The sequence below is a fragment of the Heptranchias perlo genome, chromosome 24 (assembly GCF_035084215.1).
Source record: "Heptranchias perlo isolate sHepPer1 chromosome 24, sHepPer1.hap1, whole genome shotgun sequence".
Lineage (NCBI taxonomy): Eukaryota > Metazoa > Chordata > Chondrichthyes > Hexanchiformes > Hexanchidae > Heptranchias > Heptranchias perlo.
The window spans coordinates 45,098,341-45,115,100 of NC_090348.1; the positions used below are offsets into that span (position 1 = coordinate 45,098,341).

General features: G+C 48.1%; 1 protein-coding gene across 1 annotated transcript in view; it reads right to left on the reverse strand.

The window, feature by feature from the left end:
- Positions 1-666: 666 nt before the first annotated feature.
- Positions 667-16,760, reverse strand: part of prrt4b (proline rich transmembrane protein 4b) — a 34,637-nt gene continuing 18,543 nt past the window's right edge. Inside the window, exon 3 of the mRNA XM_068005297.1 lies at positions 667-2,698. Coding sequence (XP_067861398.1) covers positions 729-2,698 — 1,970 coding nt within the window. The 3' untranslated portion in view covers positions 667-728. The remainder of the gene's footprint in view (positions 2,699-16,760) is intronic.

The window sequence follows — 16,760 nt, forward strand, 5'->3', positions numbered from 1 at the left end:
GGTTTGAATTTAAACTTAGGGGAGGGGGGTTGAGTTTCCCGCCGAGGTGCTCTCGATCGCCCACCGTAACCCTGGCGGGAAAGGCCCGCAGAAAATCGTCGGCGCCATTTCTCCGCGACTTCCCCCTTTTGGATCTTCTGCTGAACTTAATGGTGGACACTCGGGACGAGCTCCCACGGAAATAGCTGCCATTGACGTCTTCATCAACTCCAGAAAAAAGTCACTTCCCGGCATTAAAAACCAACTTACGCAGAAGAGAAAACTGACCCCAGTTCTACCTCAGGAAAATGAGGTCATCCTTTTGGCTAATTTGGAAGGCCGCAGTTTCTCAGCATCTTGTGAGCATTTGACCCGGTCTGGTTACTAACACCGTACCACAAAATACGCATTTATATGTTGTTGAAGTTCTGCGAGGGTGAGGTTGGTCTCGGCGGGCAGCGTAAAACGGGCGGCAGCGAATCGGCCTGATTCTCTTGTCCATTGAAAGTCAGCGGAGTGTGAGAAGCACTCCCGATTTGCTAGCTCACATTTTACACTCCCGCCCCAGACCAATTGCACCCACTCTGTGTCTTGAGCCCAGTGGCCTTATGGACACAACCGATGAGGCTCTCTTCATTTGTGACTGTCCACTCCCCCTCCCCCCCCCCCCCCGATAAACATTCCCAAATTCCCGATAAGGCGCAGTGCAGAGAGAGTCCTGGTTGGAGAACAGTCGCGATGTGCGAGTCTCACAATTCTATCGTGTCGCTGCTAATGCTCAGCTGGTCGATTTGTCTGCAGATCTTCACGAACTCAGCTTGTGTTGCTGAATCAGGGGAGCCGTTAATGCCCATGGTCTCTGGAGTAGACACAGCCTGACACTGGCTCGTTATCTGGGGAATACTCTGAAGGCTTGTTTGAGAGGAGTTCCTGAAAGATTTATGCTCGAAGCTGATGGCTGAGAAGCCCCGCCTCTCCGGGCTGGAGCAAAGCACCAATGAGGACCCGTCTTGCGATGCTCTGCAGACGGAACTCAAAGAGCTGTCCAACCACCTTTCAGAAGACAAGGCTTGTGTCATGTTGAGCTTCTTGAAGGTGTTGGTGATAGCTCTGCCAACCTCTGTTCTCTCCATCCCAACACAAGAAGATGTTCGATACAGCCCTCTATCTGCGGCCTTCTCCTTAAAGACTTCACTGCTGCTTGGCATGGATCTGTTCCCACAGAGGGACATATTGCTGGAGCTGTGTAGTCTTGACCAATGGAAGAGACTTTCAGGAATAAGGGCCTCGCTGAAAAGAGCCTCATCTATACTGCGTCTTAGGTTAATGGGTGAAGGGGGTCTCAGGTCAACAGTGGAATTGCTGTCCATCTGAACACTGATGAAGGAGGAGGTTCTGGAGGATCCCCCATGTTTTAAATGGAAATCCAGATGTTTCACTTCACTGGTCTCACTGCTGTGGTAGATCAGATTGATCTCCTCACCGCTACTCAACTGGTTGTTAGACATGGTGTAGAGGGGAAGACATTCTGATTCGCTTCGGACAATTGCGTCGCAGCTCAGCGGCTTTTCCTGGTGGAAAGTCGACCACTGATAGGCATTTGAAAGTATCGGGGCTTTCATGGATGCGTGAGTTGGAGAAAGGCAGAACATTTTGGTCCAGCAATTGCGGTCTGTCGTTTTACGAATGCAAAACAATGGGTAGATACCAATAAGGGACATAGTGAGGCACATCCCCACTTCACACAAGCTGGTGCCAAACTGGAAAACCCACCAAGGCCACGGCTGGAACACATGGTCTCCAGCCAAGCCTAGTCCGTACAGAATAGCATACAACTGCGACGCTGCGCAGCTCAAGCCGAAGACTGCGGTCCACATGGCCAGCTTGGCCACTCTTCCCCAATGCTCTGTGTCTCCGAAGGGCTCGGTGTTGAGGGTCTCCATGGGAGGTGTTGAGGTCTTCACGTTGTAGACCTGCACTTCGACCATGCAGCCGTGACAGTAAAATGCGAAATATAAGATGGACAGAACGGTCGCCAAAACCACAAAGATCCCATGTGACACGAAGAGGAGGAAGGAGGCTTGTTTTAGCAGGGTGATGACCAGAATTGTGCTCACGGTGAGCGTGAAGTGGAGGAAGACAATAATGGTTAGGAAGCATGAACGCTGGAACCTTGATGCCACTGCTTGTGTCTCAGACCTCAGTGACAGGACCAGGATTATGACTCCAAAAGCAGAAGTAAGGCAAGGGAAGCCCAAATCGTACAGCAGCAAGGCAACGATTGCAGGTAATTTGTCCTGGTAGCAGTAGGCATCGTAAAGGAAGATGAACGTTCTCGTTGCGCTGGTCAGGAAGAGCAGTCCACTGAGGGCCATGAAGTAACCGAGGCCTGGTGGAGGTCGGAAGGGGAGATAGAGGACACCTAGTGCAGAGGTGACTGCTGCAAGACCAAAGAGCGACCCCAATCCATAAACGTGGAGGTCCCAGGCCAGCCCCCATTCAGCTAGCGCCGTGTTCCAATCTGTATGGAGGACCACAAACAACGGTGGGACAAGTAGGAAGTGAGGGTTGAACGATGTGTCTTGTGTTCCTTGAGTGTCGGGGTAAATGGAGCTCCAGTCTTCGTCTGAACTGCAGTTTCCATCCAGGTTTCTGTTGGATACAGTGGGTTGCACAGTGGGGCCTACACCAGTAGAACTTTCATCTCCAGGGACCGGATCTAGGCAAAAGGGGGAAGGTATCACAATGTAAGAATGAAACAGCTGTGGCATAAACATCTCAATATTTTATCCATTGTTAATGTACTTAAAAATAATCCAATCATGGAATTTACTTCCATTATAAAGAATTCCATGGAATAAATCATTCCGATTGTTCCCATTGTGTAAAATTCCCATGGATCAAACCTTTCCCATTCACTTCCACTGCTTGGAATTCTCACAAACCAAATCTCAAGATTTGAATGTATTGAGTACAGATGCTAACAGCTGTTGATTTAGATTGTCAAACTCTGAGCAGTCACACAATTTAGACGTTCCTATTAATGAGACTGTGCTCCTTTTTAAAAACAACATCAGTTTGAAATTCTCAAGTTGGGCACCTTAGGGGGGTGATTTTAAACCCCAAGAACAGGTGGGTTGGGGGCGGGCGGGAGTTGAAAATAGTTGGGTTTTTTTTGGGGGGGTCGCAACCGCAAAATGTTTGGACTTTGCATTCCCAGTGGGAAGCCTGGGCTTTTACACGCCGATGTAAAAGCCGGGTTGCGGTCTCGACCCAAAAAATCAACTATTTTCAACTCCCACCCGCCCCCAACCCACCCGTTCTCGGGGTTTAAAATCACCCCCCTTAGTATCTGTATCAAGTGCTCCAAGGTATGGGTTAGATGCAAAATGAAGCCCCCTCTAAACTGTCCGATCAAGCACTTCCAGGTCAGAGGTAGAATTGTTTGGATAGAATGCCTTCACACCAACCTCAAAAGAGCGCCACCTATTGCACCACCGTGATATTTCTATTTCCCGCACCAATGATCCTTGGGTCACCTGTAGACAATTCAGTGCCAAATTGTGAGCAAATTCGTGCTTTCAGCAGATGCCTGCTGGGTTCTGGGTTGAGGCTGTGCTGGGATTCATTTCATTTTGGACCCTTACAGCAGTGGAAAGAGGAGAGTTTAATGTCATCATTCTGGGCTGGACTCAAATCCAGAAACGAAAGGGACGATGCACTGACTCAGCCCATTTCCTTTCCAATTGTCCAACTGTGTTCCGTAAATGAGAAAGCACAGTAAGAAAGAAAGAATTTGCATTTATATAAGGCCTTATCATGTCCTCAGGACATCCCAAAGCGCTTTACAACCGTTCTTGAAGGGCAACTGTTATTTTGGAGACAAACACGACAGCCAATTTGCTCACAGCAAGCTCCTACAAACAATAAATGACCTGTGGCCTGAACACCTGCCTGCTCTTCTTCAATAGTGTTGTTGGATCTTTGAAATCCACCTGAACATACAGACGGGGGCCTCAGTTTAGAGTCTCATCCAAGAGACAACACCTTCGACAATCCATCACTCCCTCAATACTACACTGAAGTGCCAGCCTAGGTCATGTACTCAAGTCCTGGAGCTGGCTTTGAACCCACAGCCTCAGAGATGAGACAAGACCACTGAGCCAAGCAACAGATTCAGGCAGAAATCTTACCTCACCTGCCTCATTCCTTCCTTCCTCCTGCATTCTTTTAAAAACTATTCCAAATGCCATCACTACCTTTTGGTTGATGCTATCTACTCTTCTGGCCCTTTGAACTCTTGGTGGTGTCCTGCACTATGACCTTTGGCCTGGGTTTCTTAATTTAAAAAAAACACTAACTGAAGGTCAAAGTACACAGACTGCCCAGTGTGAAGTCCTTGGTCAGTTTTTATATTCCAATTTGCTGTGGCCGTTCTCAGCTGCATCGACCACAACTGTCCAATAGTTGTATCCACGAACATTGATCATTTCAGCATCAATGTGCTCCAGTTTAATGCCTCCCTCCAGGTTATATTTCACACAGCACTGGGCGTCAGCCCACTCATTGTCACTCATCAGCCCAGCCCTGAGCTTCATGTCGGTTCGATTGAGATTATTAATAGTTACAGGCAGAACTTTTCATTATTACTCTCAGGAGAGAGGACGTGTCAATGAATTCCTTTTATCTAAACTCATACTACTCAATCAACCAGTACTAATATCACTAGCTTTAATTAGTGAGCAGTTCACCAGGTTACGGACAGAAGGTTAAACATAGACCAGCTAACCAAAATGCTCTCTGGGTGAGTGAGTGAGTGAGTGAGTTGAGAGAGTGAGTGAGTGAGAGAGTGAGTGAGAGATAGAGTGAGTGAGTGAGAAAGTGGGAGAGCGACTGAGAGAGTGAGCAAGTGAATGGGTGAGTGAAAGAGACATACGCAGAGAGAAAAAAGACAGATCAGAAAGAAAGAGGATTTCACACACAGATAGAGAGCAGACAACGGGCATGACAGATATATAGACATATAGAGATACACAGATAGGAAGAGGGGAAGTGAGTTACTCATACATGTACACACTTATAGAGCAAACACACGTACAGGGAGACAGAGCAATAATCACAGATACACATGGAGGGAAAGGAAGAGAAACAGGGACAAACAGAGGAAGAGAACAGGAAACAGGAAGATGGGGAGAGACATGGAACGAGTGAGACTAAAGACTAATAAACACAGACAGAAAGAATGAGATAGTGTGCACGGGTATTAAATGCAGTGACACTCTGCTACACAATCCCAGGTAAGAAAGGCTTACATGTGTGTGAACTCCTGCACCTGTTAACACTGGAAAAATCCTTTGTGTAAGATTTTAGTTCATGAGGCATTGGCTCACAGGTACAGCACGGGTTAGATACAGAGTAAAGCTCCCTCTACACTGTCCCATCAAACACTCCCAGGGCAGGTACAGCACGGGTTAGATACAGAGTAAAGCTCCCTCTACACTGTCCCATCAAACACTCCCAGGGCAGGTACAGCACGGGTTAGATACAGAGTAAAGCTCCCTCTACACCGTCCCATCAAACACTCCCAGGGCAGGTACAGCACGGGTTAGATACAGAGTAAAGCTCCCTCTACACTGTCCCATCAAACACTCCCAGGGCAGGTACAGCACGGGTTAGATACAGAGTAAAGCTCCCTCTACACTGTCCCATCAAACACTCCCAGGGCAGGTACAGCACGGGTTAGATACAGAGTAAAGCTCCCTCTACACCGTCCCATCAAACACTCCCAGGGCAGGTACAGCACGGGTTAGATACAGAGTAAAGCTCCCTCTACACTGTCCCATCAAACACTCCCAGGGCAGGTACAGCACGGGTTAGATACAGAGTAAAGCTCCCTCTACACTGTCCCATCAAACACTCCCAGGGCAGGTACAGCACGGGTTAGATACAGAGTAAAGCTCCTTCTACACTGTCCCATCAAACACTCCCAGGGCAGGTACAGCACGGGTTAGATACAGAGTAAAGCTCCCTCTACACTGTCCCATCAAACACTCCCAGGGCAGGTACAGCACGGGTTAGATACAGAGTAAAGCTCCTTCTACACTGTCCCATCAAACACTCCCGGGGCAGGTACAGCACGGGTTAGATACAGAGTAAAGCTCCCTCTACACTGTCCCATCAAACACTCCCAGGGCAGGTACATCGAGTTACATCGAGTCTACAGCACAGAAACAGGCCATTCGGCCCAACTGGTCTATGCCGGCGTTTATGCTCCACACGAGCCTCCTCCATCCCTCCCCTGGGATTAAAGGGACAGTGGCAGTGAGGATACAAAATTGACAAGGGAGAGAAAGCAGAGGGTTGTTTTTCATACTGGAGGTGAAGTATACAGTGGTGTTCCCCAGGGGTCAGTATTAGGACCACTGCGCTTTTTGATATATATTAATGACCAGGACTTGGGTATAGAGGGTATAATTTCTAAGTTTGCGGATGACACAAAGCTCGGAAATGCAGCAAACAATGTGGAGGGTAGTAACAGATGTCAGGAGGACAGAGACAGACTGGTGAAATGGGCAGACACATGGCAGGTGCAATTAACGCAGAGAAGTGTGAAGTGATGCATTTTTGTAGGAAGAATGAGGAGAGGCAATATAAACTAAATGGTACAATTTTAAAGGGAGTGCAGGAACAGAGAGACCTGGGGGTGAATGTACACAAATCTTTGAAGGTGGCAGGACAAGTTGAGAAGGCTGTTAAAAAGTATATGGGATCCTGGGCTTTATTAATAGAGGCATAGAGTACAAAAGCAAGGAAGTGATGCTAAACCTTTATAAAAAATTTGTTACGCCTCAGCTGGAGTATTGTGTTCAATTCTGGGTGCCACACTTTAGGAAGGATGTCAAGGCCTTAGAGAGGGTGCAGAAGAGATTTACTAGAATGGTACCAGGGGTGAGGGACTTCAGTTATGTGGAGAGGCTGGAGAAGCTGGGATTGTTCTCCTTAGAGCAGAGAAAGTTAAGGGGAGATTTGATAGAGTTGTTCAAAATCATGAATACTTTTGACACAGTAAATAAGGAGAAACTGTTTCCAGTGGCAGAAGGATCAGTGACCAGAGGACACAGATTTAAGGTGATTGGCAAAAGAGCCAGAGGTGACATGAGAAAACATTTTTTTACACAGCGAGTTGTGATGATCTGGAATGCGCTGCCTGAAAGGGCGGTGGAAGCAGATTCAATAGTAACTTTCAAAAGGGAATTGGGTAAATACTTGAAGGGAAAAAAATTGCAGCGCTATGGGGAAAGAGCAGGGGAATGGGACTAATTGGATAGCTCTTTTAAAGAGCCAGCACAGGCACAATGGGCCGAATGGCCTTCTCCTGTGCTGTACCTACTATGATACTATAAAATGATACTCCATCTAATCCTATCAGGATACCCTTCTATTCCTTTCTCCCTCATGTGTTCATCTAGCTTCGCCTAAAATGCATCTTTGCTGTTTGCCTCAACTACTCCTTGTGGGAGCGAGTTCCACATTCTCACCACTCTCTGGGTAAAGAAGATTCTCCTGAATTCCCTATTGGATTTACTAGTGACTGTCTTATATTTACGAATTGTGGGAATGATGTCCACGCCAGTGGGCGGGACTCATGATTTGTTGGGGGAGGTGGGGGGGGGGGTCAGGTAGGCGCCTGGGACTCATGGAAACGGTCCCCAGCAATGTAAGTACGGATGTGGTGGGGGGGGGGGAGCGGGGAGCGAGTTGGAAGGTCTGCGATCGGAGGATAGGGGTGCGGTGGAAGGGAGGCCCCTAACTTCCCTGAACCTCCTGTGACTGGGATTCAGACAGCCTCCAGCTTTCATCAGCAGGTTCGAGGCTGGGAGTCTGCGGATAAAATGGCCTCATTGGGTATGCTTCTTCGCCATCGAAATTAGGCCCTTCCCATGCCTGAATTCAGGCAAGCTAAAATGTTCAGGTGGGGGGAAAGGGTCGGGAACAGGACGCGATCTCCCATCTTCCACCATCTTAACCCTATTATAGAAAGGATCACCCTATTATAGAAAGGATATTATTAAACTAGAAAGAGTGCAGAAAAGATTTACTAGGATGCTACCGGGACTTGATGGTTTGACTTATAGGGAGAGGTTGGATAGGCTGAGACTTTTTTCCCTGGAGAGTAGGAGGTTTAGGGGTGATCTTATAGAAGTCTATAAAATAATGAGGGGCATAGATAAGGTAGATAGTCAAAATCTTTTCCCAAAGGTAGGGGAGTCTATAACGAGGGGGCATAGATTTAAGGTGAGAGGGGAGAGATACAAAAGGGTCCAGAGGGGCAATTTTTTCACTCAAAGGGTGGTGAGTGTCTGGAACGAGCTGCCAGAGGCAGTAGTAGAGGCGGGTACAATTTTGTCTTTTAAAAAGCATTTGGACAGTTACATGGGTAAGATGGGTATAGAGGGATATGGGCCAAGTGCAGGCAATTGGGACTAGCTTAGTGGTATAAACTGGGCGACATGGACATGTTGGGCCGAAGGGCCTGTTTCCATGTTGTAAACTTCTATGATTCTATGACCCTTCCCCCCGCCCGTTGGGTTAAAATTGACCCTCCAGCGTCTGGGGTCACATGCGATGAGTAGCCATTTGGGCAAGTGTCCATGGATCATTGGGTCACAGCGAGGAGTCAAGGCCTTTAGGAGAGAAGAAAAAGGGAGAAATTTGGGGGTTAGGAAGAATTCTCCACTCAGGAAAGCTCCGGACAGAGTGCAGGAGAGTAATCTCACTGTAAGAATGAAGGCATTCAGCTCGCAACCCTTCAATAGCACCAACCCTGGCCATCGAGGACAGAAACAGGTACAACTGCTTCCTCCAAGCACCCTGAAGATCCAGACTGAAGAATCGGCAGGAAGAGGCCTAACTCACGTAACTGCTTCCTGTTATCCTGTACCACTGTCAGGCTCCCAGTGTCCAGGCACTTCCCGTGGGTGTGTGGGGAGGGAAGGGAGGCCAAACTATTACCTCCTGAATCAAAAAGGTCTCTCGCTAAAAATATATTTTTTTAAAAACACCATTGCTGAAATTGACCAGAAGAGGAAAGACAGATGGAAATTAAAATAAAAACAGGAACTGCAATAAAATATAATTGTGAGAAAGGGGGAAACTGTTTAATTATCTTTTAAAAAAAGGAAGGTTCTAAATTTAAACTGCACTCGATCACCCTCAGGACAGACATTGTCCATGAACCAAACTCCACATGTGGTTAGTCTGCTGCTGTGCAGATTCCCCAGAAACAAATATTTTTAATAAATTAATTTATAAATATAGGCGTAGAGTACAAAAACAAGGAAGTTATGCTAAACCTTTATAAAACACTGGTTAGGCCTCAGCTGGAGTATTGTGTTCAATTCTGGGCACCACACTTTAGGAAGGATGTCAAGGCCTCAGAGAGAGTACAGAGGAGATTTACTGAAATGGTACCAGGGATGAGGGACTTTAGTTACGTGGAGAACCTGGGATTGTTCTCCTTAGAGCAGAGAAAGGTTAAGGGGAAATTTAATAGAGGTGTTCAAAATTATGAGGGGTTTTGAAAGAGTAAATAAGGAGAAAATGTTTCCATTGGCAGGAGGGTCGGTAACCAGAGGACACAGATAGAATCATAGAAAGGTTACAGCAGGGAAGGAGGCCATTCAGCCCATCTAGTCCATGCCGGCTCTATGCAAGAGCAATCCAGCTAGTCCCACTCCCCCACCCTATCCCCGTAGCCCTGCAAATTTTTTCCTTTCAAGTACTTATCCAGTTCCCTTTTGAAGGCCATGATTGAATCTGCCTCCACCACCCCATCGGGCAGAGCATTCCAGATCCTAACCACTCGCTGTGTAAAAATGTTTTTCCTCATGTCATTTTTGGTTCTTTTGCCAATCGCCTTAAATCTATGTCCTCTGGTCCTTGACCCTTCCACCAATGGGAACAGTTTCTCTCTATCTACGCTGTCTCGACCCTTCATGATTTTGAATACCTCTATCAAATCTCCTCGCAACCTTCTCTGTTCCAAGGAGAACAACCCCAGCTTCTCCAGTCTATCCACATAACTAAAGTCCCTCATCCCTGGAATCATTCTAGTAAATCTCTTCTGCACCCTCTCTAAGGCCTTCACATCTTTCCAGAACTGGACACAATACTCCAGTTGTGGCCGAACCAGTGTTTTATAAAGGTTCATCATGACTTCCATACTTTTGTACTCTATACCTCTATTTATAAAGCCCAGGATCCCGTATGCTTTTTTAACCACTTCCTCAACCTGCCCTGCCACCTTCAACGATTTGTGTACATATAAACCCCCAGATCTCCCTGTTCCTGTACCCCTTTTAGAATTGTGCCCTCTAATTTATTTTGCCTCTCCTCGTTCTTCCTACCGAAATGTATCACTTCGCATTTTTCTGCGTTAATTTTCATCTGCCATGTGTCTGCCCATTTCACCAGCCTGTCTATGTCCTCTTGAAGTCTATCACTATCCTCCTCACTGTTTACTACCCTTCCAAGTTTTGTATCATCTGCAAACTTTGAAATTGTACCCTGTACACCCAAGTCCAAGTCATTAATATATATCAAAAAAAGCCGTGGTCCCAGCACCGACCCCTGGGGAACCTCCCTTCAGTCCAAAAACAACCGTTCACCACTATTCTTGTTTCCTGTCCCTTAGCCAATTCTGTATCCATGTTGCTACTGCTCCCTTTATTACATGGGCCGCAATCTTGATGATAAGCCTACTGTGCGGCACTTGATCAAAGATTTAAGATAATTAGCAAAAGAACCAGGGCGGGGGGAGATGAGGAGAATTTTTTTTTACCCAGCGAGTTGTGATGATCTGGAATGCGCTGCCTGAAAGGACAGTGGAGGCAGATTCAAAAGGGAATTGGATAAATAATTGAAGGAAAAAAAATTACAAGGCTGTGGGGAAAGAGCAGGGGGAGTGGGACTAATTGGATAGCTCTTTCAAAGAGCCGGCATAGGCATGATGGGCCGAATGGCCTCCTTCAGTGCTGTATGACTTGTACAGTCATTCCACCATTGACAATGGGAGCCACTTTTTATTGGTTTCAAAAACATCTACAGGCGTGCCCCCACCGCAAGTGTAGCCCCATCCCCTCCTCCTCGACTGATGGCAGGGATACTAATGTTCACTGCTGACTTCTGTAGCTCCAACGGGAGTTTTATTCGTGACCCTCTCCCCCCCACTCTGCCCCCGCTTCTCCCCCCCACCCCCCACCCCACCTCCCCTGCACCAAAATCCTGACATTGAGTCAATTGCTCCTTTCCCCCGACCCTCGCCATCCAGTGACCCCCTGAAGGAAAGTGAGCGTCTGGGCAAGGCCGGGCTCGACTGTGATGCCCAACCTTTGACCTAGCGGGCCGTCAATACTCAGCCGACAGCCCCATCGCTGGTGGGGACCGGTACCGGCCCCAATGGAACTGCACCCAGTGAGGAATCCTTCAGGAGAAGAGGGAGAAAGAACTGGAGAAAAATAATAAAAACTAAAACGGTTTTCAAACGCTACTCCCAACACCCAAGCGGCAGAAGGCACAGTGATTGGCAAACTAGTGTCCATTTGACCAGGCTAATCGCAAATGGAGATTGAGATGCATTGTATTGCGGTCCTTTACTGTCCTGCAGGGGGGGGTCCCACCGCTCCTGGAGGGGTCTTTGCAGAAACCAGCATGAGAGTAGCCTCTCTTCTGAGATGAGGAGGAATTTCTTCACTCAGAGGGTTGTGAATCTTTGGAATTCTCTACCCCAGAGGGCTGTGGATGCTGAGTCATTGAGTATATTCAAGGCTGAGGTAGATAGATTTCTGGACTCTAGGGGAATCAAGGGATACGGGGATCGGGCGGGAAAGTGGAGTTGAGGTTGAAGATCAGCCTTGATCTGATTGAATGGCGGAGCAGGCTCGAGGGGCCGTATGGCCTACTCCTGCTCTTATTTCTTATGTTCTTATGTTCTTTGCGCTACCCATTGTGCAGACACTATGGGGGTAACTTTGATTTTGATAACGTAAAACTGAACCATTTTAGACTATCGCCCAAAGTCAGAATTACCCCCTTTCACTCGCACCAATCTGGCACTGACCAGGTCAGAGATCTTGGGAGGGTCTTGCACAGTCCAGGACGGATAACTCTGCTCCCCCACCCCTCACACTGGGCAATGCAGCGAGCATCACCCCCACGTCTTGCATTGCCTGGTAGACACCTTTTCTCCCAGGGAGTGAATGTTTAGGGTGGTGGATGGGGTGCCAATCAAGCGGGCTGCTTTGTCCTGGATGGTGTCGAGCTTCTTGAGTGTTGTTGGAGCTGCACTCATCCAGGCAAGTGGAGAGTATTCCATCACACTCCTGACTTGTGCCTTGTAGATGGTGGAAAGGCTTTGGGGAGTCAGGAGGTGAGTCACTCGCCACAGAATACCCAGCCTCTGACCTGCTCTTGTAGCCACAGTATTTATATGGCTGGTCCAGTTAAGTTTCTGGTCAATGGTAACCCCCAGGATGTTGATGGTGGGGGATTCGGCCGTTGAATGTCAAGGGGAGGTGGTTAGACTCTCTCTTGTTGGAGATGGTCATTGTCTGGCACTTGTCTGGCGCAAATGTTACTTGCCACTTATCAGCCCAAGCCTGGATGTTGTCCAGGTCTTGCTGCATGCGGGCTTGGACTGCTTCATTATTTGAGGGGTTGCGAATGGAACTGAACACTGTGCAATCATCAGCGAACATCCCCATTTCTGACCTTATGATGGAGGGAAGGTCATTGATGAAGCAGCTGAAGATGGTTGGGTCTAGGACACTGCCCTGAGGAACTCCTGCAGCAATGTCCTGGAGCTGAGATGATTGGCCTCCAACAGCCACTACCATCTTCCTTTGTGCCAGGTGTGACTCCAGCCACTGAAGAGTTTTCCCCCTGATTCCCATTGACTTCAATTTTACTAGGGCTCCTTGGTGCCACACTCGGTCAAATGCTGCCTTGATGTCACTCTCACCTCAATTGGACTGGAAGGCCTGGGGAAGGAGGCCAGATCAGGCTCAGTGACACCACCTAGGTCTGGTGGATAATTCTAACACAGTGTTGTCCAGAACATTAGTCACTGGCCATATGTGGCTAAACGGGGATCCAGATGTGGATAATTGTATTTCTGATTATTAAAGAAAAAATGAGTAATAGCCACCAGCAATAGATGGGCCTGTGATCTCAATATTCGCACGGTGTATGCTTGTGAACTTCAGCTGCCAAGGCCCTAAGCTCTGGAATTCACTCCCTCAGCCTCTCCGCCTCTCCACCTCTCTCTCCTCATTTGAGATGCTCCTTAATATCTCATTATGTGGCTCAGTGAGAAATTTAGTTTGATAATCGCTCCTGTGAAGCGCTCTGGGACGTTTTACTGATTGTTAAAAACGCTATATAAATGCAGGTTGTTTTTGTTGGTGAAATGCTGAGATGAAAAGCCAGTGTTTTTTTTGGTCATTGTGAGTGCTTTACTCCCTTGGTTACTGAGTGGTGGGAGAGATATTTAAGAAATTATACACGTGAAATACATTTACCTGTATTGTGTGTAAAGCGTTTTCTACTAAAATTAACGCAAGTGGATAAAACAGTGTCGCCGTGGCCCACCTGTGGTGTCAGCAGTTTCTACTGGACAGCACTGATCTAACAGAGCAGAGCAGCTTCACACAAAATCCCCTGGACTTTGTTAAACCCTGTGAACCTCACTGTGAATGAATGAGAGGGATTTGTGGCTTTTCAGAATTGTACAGACTCAGCTCGATCCCTCCTTTCACTCGATCAGCGATGGGGCCTGCGGTTACAATGCACAGTTTCCGAGTGAACGAACAGAGACACACAGTTCCTAAGCAGAGCCGCCCAGGGAGCCTGCCCTGTGGGTGCCCTGCAGACTCCTGCGGTAGACACATAGCTGGGCGGTTCAGTGCGGCTGCTTGGTGATTCCTGCCACCGGTGTGATAAAGCTGGGGGCACACGGAGGCTGCACCATCGGCCCTACGATTGACGGGAGCGTTATGTGCGGAGATCAGGATCCCCTTCCCTCTCACTTCAATCTCCCACATGCCTGAACTGCGCCAGTAATTCCAAGCATTTGTCTTCATTTCTTTCACTGGAGAGGGTGAGAGAGCGAGAGGCCACAATGGAAGTAGAGCTATCCCAGCATCCATAGCAGCAATGAAAGCCTTCCATTAAAACTCATGGGGCCTGCAGTCTTCACCAGTTATGCCTCAGCTTCATAGCAATGCCTAGCTTTCTCATGCAAGAGGAAGTACAGGAAGAAACACTCGCAGAAGAGAGATAAGGAAGCAATGGAAAAGGATGAAGGAGAAAGAAAGGAAGAAGACAAGGGGAAAAAAGTTGAGACAGTCAATACGACAAGATAGATACAGTTGGGAAAAGTAATTTACCCAAATCTCAAGATAGTTCCAGATGAGGATACAAACTGGCCCGTCTTAATTCATCCACCAAAGAAGATCCTAAACTCCCAATTTCAGCATCCAATTGCTTCTTGAAAGTTTCACCTGAACTACTCTCCCTGGAAGTCTATTCCAGCCGAGTTCATCCATCCAGAAAGTCCCCACAGTTCCCCCATCAAACAGCAGTTTGATAAACGATTCCAGGGTTTTTTTTCTGCCCTACCCTAGCGTTCACTCGATGTGTGAAGAACTCCAGAGGCGACTTGCCACTTTTAACCACATTCGTGGTTTTTATTCATGGGACCCGTTGGCGCTTCACATACACGGCTCCTGACGGTAAACTCTCACACCGAGAATCCCTCCAATGTTGGGACAGCTCTGCTTTCCCTGGCTCTCGCCTCTGAGTCAGAAGGTTGTTGGTTCAAGTCCCACTCCAGAGACTTGAGCGCAGATATCAAGGCTGACACTCCAATGTAGTACAGAGGAAGTGCTGCACTGTCAGAGGCGCCGTCTTTCAGATGAGACATTAAACCAAAGCCCCGTCTGCTCTCTCAGGTGGATGTAGAGGATCCCACGGCACTAATGGAAAAAGAGCAGGGGAGTTGTGGAGTGATTTTCGGTGTGAGAGTTTACCGTTGGGATCTGTGTATGTGAAGTGCCAATATTTACCCCTCAACCAACACCACAAAAACAGATAATCAGGTCATATATTTCATTGCTGTTTGTGGGACCTTGCTGTGCACAAATTGGCTGCCGTGTTTCCTACATTACAACAGTGACTACACTTCAAAAGTACTTCATTGGCTGTAAAGTGCTTTGTGGTATCCTGAGGACGTGAAAGGCGCTATAGAAATGCAAGTTCTTTCTTTCTTTGCATTCCCTGGCCGAAAGGGAACACAGGTCAATGATCTGTTGGCGGCTGTGCACCATCTGTGCACCATCTGTGCAACCATCTTCAGCCAGAAGTGCCGAGTGGATAATCCATCTCAGCCTCCTCCCGATATCCCCACCATCACGGAAGCCAGTCTTCGGCCAATTCGATTCACTCCACGTGATATCAAGAAACGGCTGAGTGCACTGGATACAGCAAAGGCTATGGGCCCCGACAACATCCCAGCTGTAGTGCTGAAGACTTGTGCTCCAGAACTAGCTGCGCCTCTAGCCAAGCTGTTCCAGTACAGCTACAACACTGGCATCCACCCGACAATGTGGAAAATTGCCCAGGTATGTCCTGTCCAGGACAAATCCAATCCGGCCAATTACCACCCCATCAGTCTACTCTCAATCATCAGCAAAGTGATGGAAGGTGTCGTCGACAGTGCTATCAAGCGACACTTACTCACCAATAACCTGCTCACCGATGCTCAGTTTGGGTTCCGCCAGGACCACTCGGCTCCAGACCTCATTACAGCCTTGGTCCAAACATGGACAAAAGTGCTGAATTCCAGAGGTGAGGTGAGAGTGACTGCCCTTGACATCAAGGCAGCATTTGACCGAGTGTGGCACCAAGGAACCCTAGTAAAATTGAAGTCCATGGGAATCAGGGGGAAAACTCTCCAGTGGCTGGAGTCATACCTAGCACAAAGGAAGATGGTAGTGGTTGTTGGAGGCCAATCATCTCAGCCCCAGGGCATTGCTGCAGGAGTTCCTCAGGGCAGTGTCCTAGGCCCAACCATCTTCAGCTGCTTCATCAATGACCTTCCCTCCATCATAAGGTCAGAAATGGGGATGTTTGCTGATGACTGCACAGTGTTCAGTTCCATTCGCAACCCCTCAGATAATGAAGCAGTCCGAGCCTGCATGCAGCAAGACCTGGACAACATCCAGGCTTGGGCTCATAAGTGGTGCCAGATAAGTGCCAGGCAATGACCATCTCCAACAAGAGAGAGTCTAACCACCTCCCCTTGACATTCAACGGCATTACCATCGCCGAATCCCCCACCATCAACATCCTGGGGGTCACCATTGACCAGAAACTTAACTGGACCAGCCATATAAATACTGTGGCTACGAGAGCAGGTCAGAGGCTGGGTATTCTGCGGCGAGTGACTCACCTCCTGACTCCCCAAAGCCTTTCCACCATCTACAAGGCGCAAGTCAGGAGTGTGATGGAATACTCTCCACTTGCCTGGATGAGTGCAGCTCCAACAACACTCAAGAAGCTCGACACCATCCAAGATAAAGCAGCCCGCTTGATTGGCACCCCATCCACCACCCTAAACATTCACTCCCTTCACCACCGGCGCACTGTGGCTGCAGTGTGCACCATCCACAGGATGCACTGCAGCAACTCGCCAAGGCTTCTTCGACAGCACCTCCCAAACCCGC